Source organism: Cervus elaphus, chromosome 20 (assembly GCF_910594005.1).
Source record: "Cervus elaphus chromosome 20, mCerEla1.1, whole genome shotgun sequence".
NCBI classification, from domain to species: Eukaryota; Metazoa; Chordata; class Mammalia; order Artiodactyla; family Cervidae; genus Cervus; species Cervus elaphus.
The window spans coordinates 50,672,667-50,685,158 of record NC_057834.1 but is presented as its reverse complement, the minus strand read 5'-3'; the positions used below and the strand labels follow the sequence as shown (position 1 = coordinate 50,685,158).

Here is a 12,492-nt window from a genome sequence, read left to right as displayed (position 1 = left end):
ATGGAAACAACACCTATCTTGTGAAATCATTCAGTCATCAAAAAATTAAATGAACAGCTACTTTGCTCCAGGCACAAGGCTGAGTTCTGGGGCTACAGTAGTGAACATGAGAGAGATGGTCCCTAAGCACTTTATACAGAAGGTCACGCTAGAGAAAGTGTTTACCAGTGACTGGCACCTAAGCATTCTATAAACACTGCAATACTACCACTAAAACCACAACTCTGGGTGTCCAATTACATGCTGACTCGTGTTGCTTCACGTAACAGCTGGTTTATCTAGCTCCTGTCTTCCCAATAAGGATTCTAAGAGGCCAGAGGAGGGGCCTCATACTCAGGCAACTTGTAGGATGAAAGAACATGGGATCTGAACCGAGTGGTCCTGGTTTCAAAACCCTGTTCTGCCACTTCCTAGCTTTGTAAGCGTGCCAGAGACCAGCACCTGTCCCTGCTAAATCTCGTCTCTCCTTCCCCTGTAACAAGAGAACCCCAGTTTTTGGCTGGACACTGAGAATTAAGGATACTTCCAAGCCTCCCTTGCAGCAAAGTTATGGTCATGTGACCAAATTCTAACCAATGGGGATGTAAGCAGAAATGAGGGGAACACTTCTGGGAAATGTGCTTAAATTAAGAGGGCATCCCCTTTACCAATTCTTTTCCTCCTTCCGGATTGTTGGGGTTAGCACAGCCATCTTGGACCATGAGATGATCTTGAGAACAAAGGCACGCACTTGAAACAAGACAGAAAGGGACTGGGTCCCTATCCCTGTGGAGCACCATTTCAAGCTAGTATAGTCATCTAAAGAATTGATGCTTTTGAACTGTGGTGTTACAGAAGACTCTTGAGAGTCCCTTGGACAGCAAGATCGAACCAGTCAATCCTAAAGAAAATCAACCCTGAATATTCATTGGAAGGACTGATGCTGAAGCTGAAGTTCCAATACTTTGGCCACCAGATGCAAAGAGCTGACTCACTGGAAAAGACTCTGATGCTGGGAAAGATTGAGGGCGAGAGGAGAAGGGGGCAACAGGGGATGAGACAGTTGGATGGCATCACTGACTCAATGGACATGTGTTTGAGTAAACTCTGGGAGACACTGAAGGACAGGGGGTTGTCCTTCACTGCAGTTCATGGGGTCGCAAAGAGTCGGCCACGACTTAGCGACTAAACAACAGTCGTAAAGAGGTAAACAGTCATCTACCTCCAGGTGAGTTCCTTAACCTTCCTGGACCTCAATATCCCCAACTACAAAAAGATGGTAATATAAGGTCTATATCTGGCAAGACTGAGGAATCAAAGAGAAAGGCCTTGCTTCACAGTAAGGGTTAGAGTTTGGAGAGGTGGTAATTCTACTACTCTCTTGCTGCAATGACAAACATAGGAGACTAGGACATCTTAACACAACCCTGGGTACCCAGGGGTGGCTCAATGACTCATACAGTTGAAAGGCATCTTAGCTAGACTAATCCTGACAAGAATTCCCTTCTCTGGCACCCTTGTCAAATGGTGCCAGGAAAGGGAAAGGCATTGCCTCTGGGAAAATTTTTGGGACAGTGGCGTTGGCTCATCCATAAATCACAATCCTCATCTTCTTCCTTCGGAACCCTTTCGCCGATGCCCCTAGCCACCGTGCTCCTTTCCTCTGCCTCCTCCCTCTCCTCTGCCTTTGATCACCCCAGTCTTGCCTCTAAGCTCACTCCCACCAGAACATCAAAGTTCCTCTCAATCTCTTTTGGAAGCACTCTCTGGCCTCTCCCCGCTAAGAAGCCTTCTCTAACTGGGAAAGAAGTGATCACTTCCTCAGTCCCACGGTACTCAAACAAGAGGCTTTTCAAACTCTACAAGGAAAACTCTCTCCCACTGGAGAAGAGCAAGAATGACCATGAGCCATCCACGAGTTGTGTGTGTCCATCCGGGGATGTCCCAGTCTCCTACATTTTTCACTGCGAACACTTTCAAAGCTATTTCATCTTGTTTGCAACATCAGCACTGGTCTAAAAGGCATAACTCTTCATGGTTATGCAAAATCAAAATGTGCTTTATGTGCCTAAAGCTTATATTCATCTTTCCTGATTATTCCCTTCCTGCTCTCGCAGCCACAAATCCTATTCTGTCTCCCCCACACTGTGGTCACCTTCCCATGTCTCTGTCTCTCATGCAGGCTGCTCCCAGGCACGGGCACAGCTGCAATCTCCTCATTCCCTCTTTCACACTCAAGCCACATCCACACCAGCCCCTACTTTCTCTCCTCTTCGACCCCTCTGGCTCTACCCATTCTCAGCAGTGGAAACTTCACTATCCTCGTGGCTCAGTCAGGCCCATGCTTAAGATGGCTTTAGAATTGGGACAAGGGTAGCCATAGCAGCTGATGGTTCCCTAGTTAGGTGGGCACCCAGAGGTGCAAAAGGAAGAAATAAGACACAGTGGTCCAGAGGGCAGGAATTGGTACCCAGGCAGGCAGAAAAGGAGAAACTCGACCTAAATCCTGGACAGTGGCAAAGGAAGGGAGCAGAAAACATGGGTCTGATGATGGCGAGGGAGAGACAAGCATCTTGGATTTACCCTGTCTACCCCTTACACACTGTCACAGGGTTTTCTAACTCAAACTGCCGCTTCTGGAGGCTGGCAGCACCTGGATCAGTCTCATTTTGCAGAACACTTAACCTGATCCTACTTTTTACAAATAAAATCTTATTCCAAGCCATGTGACCCACCTGGACACAAAACCTTGAGCAGCTTTGCTATTTTCAATTCATATTACACATTAATTTTCATTACACAGCAAGAATGCTGACACGTGAATCAGACCACACCAGGCTGCAAGCGGGATATGAGACCCCCACCTGGGTTTTGTTCCCTCCACAAAGACCTACTGGTCTCCAAGGTTAAAAAGTAGTAGTCACGCCCCCTCCCCGCCATGCAGCCAGTCATCGAGTGATGAGAAAAGGTGAGATTTCCACAGTAGGGATCAAAAAAACCAGGGCCCTCCACAGCTCGAAACCTCCCCACCCTCACCCAGGTGTGGTCTTCTGCCACCACGCCCCTTCAGCACCACTCATCTTCCTCCAGGCACCTGTTCACGCTTGAGGCTGGGAGTAGAAGGCAAAAGTGGCCCAAGCTCCACTCCACAGGGTAGCCCAGAGGGGAACAGCAGGGGGACCAGCTGGCAGCCTCACATTTCTGGAGCAGCCAGGAGAAACAAAAGGCACAAATGTCACATTTCCTTGTCTGCCCACGGGTGGTTCCATCTCCTGCCCTGGGCCCCACCCTTCCACTCAGCCCTCTTTCCTGCCTTAGCCACACCATCCACCCCACACCCAAGCCTCCTGGAGGGCTTTCCCGGCTTGCCTCTTGAATCCACATGAGTCACTAATTACTGATTTTAAACCCGGACACTAAGTGAATGGCAAATACCAATACAATATTGAGTACTGGTGAATGGAGAGCTATCCGTCTTCTTAATTCCGCCTGAGCACATTAGAGACAGGGAGACACTGACCCACGCCTGAGCCGAAGACTGACTAAACTTGCCGCCAGACTGGGTGTCTGTGTGAGTGCTGGGGAGGGGAGTGCGGAGCTGCCCAGGGTGAACTCACTCTCACTCGCTGGCTCCCTAACTCGGCTACACATTGGAATTACCTAGAACAGCTAAAAGATACATGCCTGGGTCGCCCTCCCAAAGAACCTGGTTTAACTGGTCAGGGGTTGCTGCCTGGACATCGAGATTTCTTTAAAGCTCTCCCAGAGATTCTGGGCTTCCCAGGTGGCTCAGATGGTAAAGAATCCGCCTGCAATGCAGGAGATTCGGGTTTGATCCCTGAGTTGGGATGATCCCCTGGAGGAGGAAATGGCACCCCACTCCAGTATTCTCACCTGGAAAATCCCATGGACAAAGGAACCTTGTGGGCTCCAGTCCATGGGACCCCAAAGAGTTGAACACGATTGAGCACACACAGGCACACATTATGTGCCCTAGACATTTTTCAAAGCAGTCAAGATATTTACAATACCTTATAACCTTTAACTGTCAGGACAATCCTTGGAGGTATCACTCGATTTTACTGAGATTCAGACATCAATCACTGTCAGGCTGAGATCTGACCTCGGGTTCTCCCATCTCCAAAGTCCACTCTCTTTCTGCCCTTCTGTGAACTCTTGCAAGGGTGTAGACAATGCATGAAAGCAATCTCCACTGGTAGCAGGTCACAAGTCCCATAAATGCAAGACACCAAGATGTTGAGATGGAAACACCACAAGCAGCAGTGATGCCCTCTTCTGAATACAGGGGACTGAGCTGTACCCAGAGAGCAGGGGGTGTGCTCACCTGTGAAGTCTAAGGAGATGGAGGGAGAGGATGTACCACATTCTGGCCAGGGAGCTTATCCTCAACCCAAGATACTGTATTTAAGATTAAGACAGCATTCAAGGGCATGGAAAGCACTGTTGAATCTGAGAATGTTTGGCAAAGGGTTGGGGGGGGGGGTGGATGGGGCGGGCTCTTCAATGGAAGAGAATCCTTAACAAAGGTGTCAAGGGTTCGCCTCTCAAGCCAGAGTGTCTCCATCCAGTCCAAGCATCCTGACCTTCCGTGGGGGCACAAAACCCAATCCAAGCACAGCCCCTACCAAGCACCATTCCTCTAGTCTCTCTTCCTCCCAGAACTATGATCTTAACTTCCTTGGGGAGGGGACATATGACTAGACCCTCAAACATTTTTCCTACAGATCACTCACATGAGGCAAAGCTTCAACCCTTATTCCACCCATTCCTACTTCCCCCCTCAAAAAACCCACCATCACTGTCAACTTTCCAAACCAACTTTCCCAAGAGTGGGAATAATGTCGCCACTTCAGATTAGGAACTGACGTGGAGCAACACAGATGTGAAGAGGAAGACGCTGAAGCACCACGTTTATAAAATACAAAAGACCAATCCATAATCCACATGGAAGTGCCTAAACATTGACTGAGACGGGGGAGGGGAGGGTCCGGGAGGGGTGGGCCCCACAGCAAGGCCCAGGACAGACACCAAGGACAGCAAATGTCCTTCTTAAAGACAACAAACAATACGCCTCCCGGGTCAGAAATGGGGCTTTGGGTACTCTATTCCAACCTGTGACACACACCGCCATCTCCTGGGGTCCCCCAAAGTCGAGTGTTGATGGGAAAGAACCACAAGGAATTACAGGAACCAGGAGCAGGTTAAACTTTCCATCGATCGCGCTGATAAGCACCACCACTTACCCAGCACAGCCAGACAGCTCAGCACGGGGAGAAAGCACTTCATGTCGGCAGCCAAGAGAAGACACAACACAGGGCGCTTCCTCTTCTCCCAGCCCTTAATCTCTCTTTTCTGGCAATCCACTTATAGCTCCAGAGGACAGTTTTGGAACTAGAACTCAATTCAGGGAAGGAGAACAGGTTAAGGAGCTCATCAGGAGGGAGTGTGGGGGCGGGGAGGGGCGGTGGGTGGCAAGTGCTAAACTCCTCTATGCCAAAGGAAGGGTCCAGAACAATTCGGAAGGCGCTCGAGGCTCCTGCCACATCTTGTGCCTTGTGGCTTCCACTGGAATTGTAGATTGCGGTGGTTTAATCCTCAAGGAAAAGGAAAAAGAGAGTCTGAGAAAATCCTTTCATCCACTGATTATACAGAAATGTCCTTGGCTTCCCGGTGAAGGTGTCTGTAATCTCCCTCATTCGGATTCCCCGGAAGGGAACACGGCAGGTTTTGTCAAAACCTTTGACAGCCAAATCGCCCTAGCTGACATCACCTGCTTCGGGTTTCTTCATCAAAAAGTCCGTCTCCATCCATGACGGGGCTGCCACCTGCCCCAGACCTGCCCGAAACACAACGAAGCAAGTTGGCGTTCGTTCGGCAGCCCTGAAGCGGTCCCACAATGCCAGCAGATTTCTAAAACAAACACAACAGAGATTTATCCGAGGCAAGCACGGCCGCCGCACAACCGAGAGGGACTGAGCGACACCTGGGTCCCGATCCGGGATCAGGACGGTCCACCTTTACGGTCTGACCTTGGCTAAGTCGCTACCTTCGCCTCCGCCTCAGTTTCCCCGCCCAGAGTAGAGCAATCGTGGGAAGCCCGATTGTTCCCGCAATACTTTCACCAAATGCTCCACTCCAGGGAATTCCCTCCGCCTCCCACCGAGCCCCGGCGCCGCGGGTAGCCCCACCCTCCGCGGGGGCAAATCTGGAAGGGGCTCCGAGGTGGGGCCGCCACTCCCGGTTCCACCCTCGGCACCCGCCCCAAACGTGGGAGCTCGGCTCGCGCCGCGTCCCAGGTGGCCCCGCTATTGTTTTACCTTCCCGGGTGTTTATTTTTCGCTGACTGGAAAGAAAAGAGGAGGGACTAGAGATACCGGGGCTCCGCTTTCGCTGCCGGGGCGCGCTCGCTGCGCGCCCGACCGGCCCGGGGAGGGGTCTCGCGCCGACCCCCGAGCGCAGCCGGCGCCGGGCCCGCCGCCGCCCCTCCCGCAACCCTCCCCCGGGCTCCGGCTCCCCTCGCTGCCGCCCCTCCCCGCGCCGCCCGCGCGCCCACGGGATACCGACCTCGCCACCGGCCCTCTCGCCGCGCGCTTGGGTCCGTCTGTCCTTCCGTCCCGGCGCACGCCTCTGGGGACGCACCGCCTCCTTCCTCTGCTCCCGCAGAGGCACCGGCAGCCGCGCTCCGGCCCCTCCCCAGGCCCCGCCCCCTCCGCCCGGCCCGCGGCACCCGGGCTAGCCGAGCGCGGGGCGAAGGCGGTGGCCTCGGCGAGAGGCACCGCCCCCGGGCCCGCCCCTTCCCACCACCCCTTCCCCACCCCCCGACCCGCGGAGAACGGCTACCGCTTTGGGGGCCGGCTTGGGGGCTCCGCGAGCGGCTGGTGGCGCCTCACCCGCACTTGCGGGTGGCCAAGACCACCCGAGAACCTGAGCGCAGCTGGCGTGGGGGCCGGGCAGCTCTGAAAGTTATAAAGGGAGCTCACGCATACACTACCCGGCCACCGGCAGGATGCACAGGCCCTTCCCAAAGCCCAGCAAAGGACCCCGGAGCCTGCAAGAGGGCGGCCGGGAGCGCGTCCCCTCTCTGGGAAACATAAACAAAGCCCTTTGCAGGAGACTTGAATCTGCTCAGGTAGTGGTTCCTCACACTGCACTTCACGCTGAGACAGAATTTCCTAGATGTTGCGATGGAATTGGACTCTGGAAGCAGTCTGGATTCTAACCCCGGCTCCTCCACTTCCCTGCTGCAGATCTCCGCCGAGTTATCTAACAGCCCTGTGCCTCAGTTTCCCCACCTGTTATATGAGGAAATGGCTTGTGCTTAATAGGGTTATATGAGACGACACACTTGTAAAACACTTAGGATGGTGCCTGCTACATCTTAAGCACTCAGTAAAATGTAAGCTATAATTATTTTATGAGGAACACTCCAAGCAAATACATTTTCGTTCATTCAAAACTTGTCCAACATACATACTGGGTGAGCTCAGACTAAAGGTGACCAGCGTGGAATAGGACAGTCTTGCCCTCCTGGAGCTTGCAGTCTAGTAAGGAGATCATAGAACAGGTATGGCAAGAAAAGTAGAGTGTTGAAGAAGCCTATGCAAGGTCCCTGAACTTGTGTTGAGGGGTCAGGGCATGAGGAGGATGGAGGGTTGATCAGGTCAGGTGCAGGGAAGGCTTCTCAGAGGAGATGAACACCAGGTAGAGTCTAAAGGAGCAGAAGGAGGCACCAGGGGCAGAGAAAGTGGGGAGGGGAGGGCTGACAGGCCACTGAATCAATAATCTCGAGGGGCCAGAGTGGAGAGACAGTGGTCCAGTTAGGGTATCAGAAATCTTTGTTAGGACCAAACTTGTCTGTAAAAACGAAGTGACAGGGACTTCCCTAGCAGTCCAGTGGTTATGCAATCACCTGCCAATGCAGGCGGCTGCTGCTAAGTCGCTTCAGTCGTGTCGGACTCTGTCAGGAGGCACCAGTAGACTCCCTTGTCAAGAAATTAAGATCCCACATGCCTCGGGGTAGCTAAGCCGGCATCCTGCAAGGAAGACCCAGTGCAGCCAAAAGTAACTTAAAAAAAAAAAAAAGGAAGTGACAAGAAATAGGAAGAGAAGAAATCAGGTGTCAGAACCTGGAGGGCTTTGTCTGGTGTGTTAAGGGGTTTCAACTGCAGCCCAGAGCCATAGCAAATCCCCTGAAAATTTTGAGTCAGGTAGTATTGACATCAGATGTACATTCTAGAAAGACCACTCTGGCCTAGGTGTGGAGGATGGAGGGCAGGGGAGTTCTACGGGAGGCTAGCCATCTCCAGACAAGAGATGATGGTGGCCAGGACCATAGAAATTGAAGAATGAGTGGGTCAGGAGCTAGGTCCTGTGGAATACCAGGTTGAGGGTGAGGAATGGGGAAGAAAAACCAGTGCAGTCTCAGCAACTGAGATGAGAATACGTAGGATCAGGGTGGATGTACTGCATTAGAAATATTCAAGAGGCATGCAATGAAGACGTCCAAAAAATAACTGGGGTGGGATGATGGTAGAGTGGAGTTCCAAAGTGAGAAATGGATATGGGTTTGTAAGGTATTTTTCACCTCATTGGACAGTATGACAGTAAAAGTATTTAGTGAAGAAATAGTCTGATAATTCACTGATACAAAAAAAAAAAAAACAGCAAAAGTTAATTACCCCTCCCCTCTCCAGGGTGCAGGCAATGAAGGACATGCAAAAATAACTAAGGGGTCTTATTTGCCCTCACCCTTCTCTCTTGGCTGTAAATTTCTTGTGGGCAGGATCTGCCCTTTAATTATCATTTATCCCAAACAACTCTTGGCATTGTGATCTGCATACAATAATTACACTATAAATACTTCAACTGAATTGAATTAAATTAAATTTTCATCACATCTGCCAAGTGTTGTATTGAAAAATCTCTTCTTGTGTTAAATATTACCTCTTTCCCCCAAGATAACCATGATGCCGGCATCTCTCACGTCTCCTTATCTGCTAGACACCTTCTTTTATTTACTGAGCATCTACTATGTGTCAAGAAAACTCTCAGCTCTCATGGTGCTTACATTCTCAGGGGAAAGACAGACAATGAGACAAATATATGACACAGTGTGTGTTCTGAGGAAAAGTTAGATAAGGGAATTATGTGTGTATGTGTGAGGCTTAAGGCAAGTGACATTTGAGCAGAGATCTGATTAGAAGGCAGAGAAGGCAATGGTACCCCACTCCAGTACTCTTGGCTGGAGAATCCCACGGACGGAGGAGCCTGGTAGGCTGCAGTCCATGGGGTCGCACAGAGTCTGACATGACTGAAGCGACTTAGCAGCAGCAGCAGCTGCAGCTGACGAGAAGGGCTTCCCAGGTGGTGCTAGTGGTAAAGAACCTGCCTGCCAATGCAGGAGACATAAGAGACACGGGTTCGATCCCTGTATCAGGAAGATCCCCTGGAGAAGAGCATGGCAACCGACACCAGTATTCTTGCCTGGAGAATCCCATGGACAGAGAAGCCTGGGGGTTATAGTCCATGGGGTCACAAAGAGTCTGATGCAACTGAAGTGACTTAGCATACAAGCATGCTGATTAGAAGGAGTGCATTAGCCATGGAGATTTCTAGAGAAAGAGCATTCCAAACATAGGGAATAGCAAGTACTGGCTCCTTAACATGCTTTGATAATAGAAGGTGTGTTCATGTGCCTGAAATGGCATGGGAGAGAAGGAGAAGGAGAAATATGAGCAGGGAGGTTGCAGAGGCTAAATCCTGTTCAACTTTGCAGGCTTGGGGACAATTTAGTGTCGGGAGGTGGAAGTGGAAGATGGACACTGAAAGGGTGGGAGAGGACCATGGCTCAGACTAAGGAGTAGAGATATAGGTTGTGAGGAATGGGTGGTGTCTGAAAGCATTTTGAAAATAAATTCAATGGAATTTTCTGGAGTTCTAGATATGGAAGTAAAACAGGAGGAAAAAGTTTAAAAGAATGGCATAGCCCAGGACATGTCATAAACTGAGTAGAACCACTAATTCAAGATGGCAGTCAGTCAGCTTCCACTAGATCTTGAGCCTCAGCATATTCTCATTGTAACATATCAGCAAGCTAAATGACCCACCCACCAACATCATAACAGTTCTGAAGCCAGTAATTAAAGGCCAAGAAGTGAGCAGTGATCCAGTTCCTGGAAATCCCTGCCCCTTCCCCAGAAATAGTTGGAATAATCCTCCCACTCATTAGTCTATGAAATTACCCAGCTCATGAAAACTAAACCCATCATATTTCAGGACCACTCTCTCCTTCTGAGGAGGCCCATGCTCTATCTGTGGAGTGTGTTCCTCTCTAAATAAATCCACTTCTTACCTATCATTTTGTCTCTCACTAAATTCTTTCTGAGATGAGACATTAATAACTGCAACTTCTTTAAATCCTGAAACCAGGTGTGTGATCTCAGCTAAAAGACCATGGGTCCCAATCTGAGTTACTTGGTTTAAGAGGGGAGCAAGAAAGAGGAGAGTCAAGGAATCTTCCAGAAGATCCACCTAAGTCTGCAACAGAGATGTCAGACCCTACCAGGCTGCCCAACTCCTTCTCCAAGGCCGTACTTCCTAAGCACTCTCTCCCTAGGCCTCTGCCCAGGCCACTTCTTCCATCCTTGAACCCTGTACTCAATTAACCCTTCTCAATCTAGCCCACCTCCTAGCACCTAGACCCCTGTGATCAATGCCAAATCAAATCCTGTAGACAGAGTTTTGGGTGAAGTAGAAAAGGATAGCTTTATTGCTTTGCCAAGCAAAGGAGGACACAGCAGGCTAATGCCCTCAGAACCAAAGATCCCAACTTGGGGAAGATAATGACAGTTTTATAGTAAAAGAGGGTGTGATCAGCTTGTGTACATTCTTCTGAAGGGTTGGTGGTAAGGTAAGTAGGAGTCAACATCATAAGCCTTCAAGTCCAACTAGTCTGGGCTCTACAAGCTTGAGGGCAGCATACCATAACTTCTCCCACCTGCAAGAGGTTTCAGTATCTGCAAAATAGCTCAAAGATATTGTTGTGTGTATCCATTGATGGGGAAACAGGACATTGTCCCAAGGCTGCTCTTGACTGTTTCTCCCTGATCTCGCATCCCCTCCCTTCCCTAATTAACAATAGATTAAATCTGCCCACTGGAACTCAGGAAAGATCATGGAGGTTGAATGAAGGCTGTTTCCTAGAATCAAAGAAATAGGGGCACAAGATCTTGTGGCCAGGAGCCCCCCAGGGCCCCGCATGGTATCATATCCCTCTGGGTGATCTGTCAACTTTGGATTTCCATCTCCACCCCAGGTACATTGTGGCCGGCTCCCAGCCTAGTATCTTTCCAATTTCCACACTAATGGACCATCTTAGACCTTCAAAGGACAGTGCCAACTGTAAGGTGGGGAGAGTAAAGTACAATTAAAAGAATGACTTTGCCCTTTGGGCGGAGGAACAAGCAAGTATTAAGTAAGTGCTGAAGAGCTGCCCTTTCAGGTGATAGTTCTCACATAGAGAAAGGCTCAAGTCGTAAGGAAAGGAGAAGCACCCAAGGAGGAGCAAGGACAGAAGTCCCCAGTCAGCAAATCTGTCCAGTTCCTGGGCTAAACAGGAGCCGCGTGCATCTGGACTGGCCTGGAACCGGGCGAATATTTGGAACGTTTCTGAAGACCGTAATCTTCCCCCTCAGGGAGACAGGCCCTGCTGAAGCCTGCAGAAGGCTGCTCTCGGGAACAAAGGTCCAGTGTTGCCTGATTTTCTTACTTTTCAGGAAAAGCAGGAAATCCAGAACTTAGTTGAATTCTTCCTGATTGTATTCATTGGAAGCTAGTGTTTAAAAATAAATGTTGTTGCAGAACACAACAGCAGCAAATTTGTTTGTGGATAAAACATGAACAAGTGGTTCTATCTGTTCTATCTGGCGTCTCCAGACCCAAGACTAATATAAAACCATAACTGATAGAAAGTTCTGCTTAAAAAAAAAGGCGGGGGGGTGGTGAAAGGAATAAAGAAAGGTGGCATTAACCTAGTTGTCTTTTGTCAACTGAAAGAAAGTTGAGGGCAAGGCGTTTTGCTTAAAGATAGCCTGACACTGTGTGCTCATAAGCAGTGACGTTAATTGTTCCTAATATGTCAGGAATCCTGGGTGGAAACAGCACTGCTCCCAACTCACTGAACAGCCAAGCCAGGGCTCAAAGTGCCACTAAACAGCCCTCCTGATAGAAGCTTCCTTCTCAGTGAATACCCTTCTACGCAGGTGAGGATCCCCAGAGCTGAAGACTAGGAATAGCTTATGCAAGACACCATCTGTCTTTAAAAAATACAGTTGACTCTAATATCTTGAGATCTGGCTGGCAAAGGGGTAGGCCCCTAAAACTTTCTCCACAGGTGGGTGCTCAGAGGGGCTTCCTAGGGGGCTCAGCGGTAAAGAATCTGCCTGCCAATACAGGAGATGTGGGTTCGATCCCTAGGATGGGAAGATCCCCTGG

General features: G+C 49.9%; 1 protein-coding gene across 4 annotated transcripts in view; it reads right to left on the bottom strand.

Annotated features, from left to right (window-relative positions):
* The window catches only part of IGSF3 (immunoglobulin superfamily member 3), a 111,458-nt gene extending 104,740 nt beyond the window's left edge, over positions 1-6,718 (bottom strand). For 3 of the 4 annotated variants that reach the window (XM_043875799.1, XM_043875801.1, XM_043875802.1), the window contains exons 1-2: positions 6,565-6,718; positions 5,244-5,910 (exon numbers count right to left, since the gene is read on the bottom strand). In XM_043875799.1, the coding sequence (XP_043731734.1) occupies positions 5,244-5,286 (43 nt within the window). In that variant the 5' untranslated portion in view covers positions 5,287-5,910; positions 6,565-6,718. The remainder of the gene's footprint in view (positions 1-5,243; positions 5,911-6,564) is intronic. The other variant, XM_043875800.1, reaches the window with a different exon arrangement.
* Positions 6,719-12,492: the final 5,774 nt, after the last annotated feature.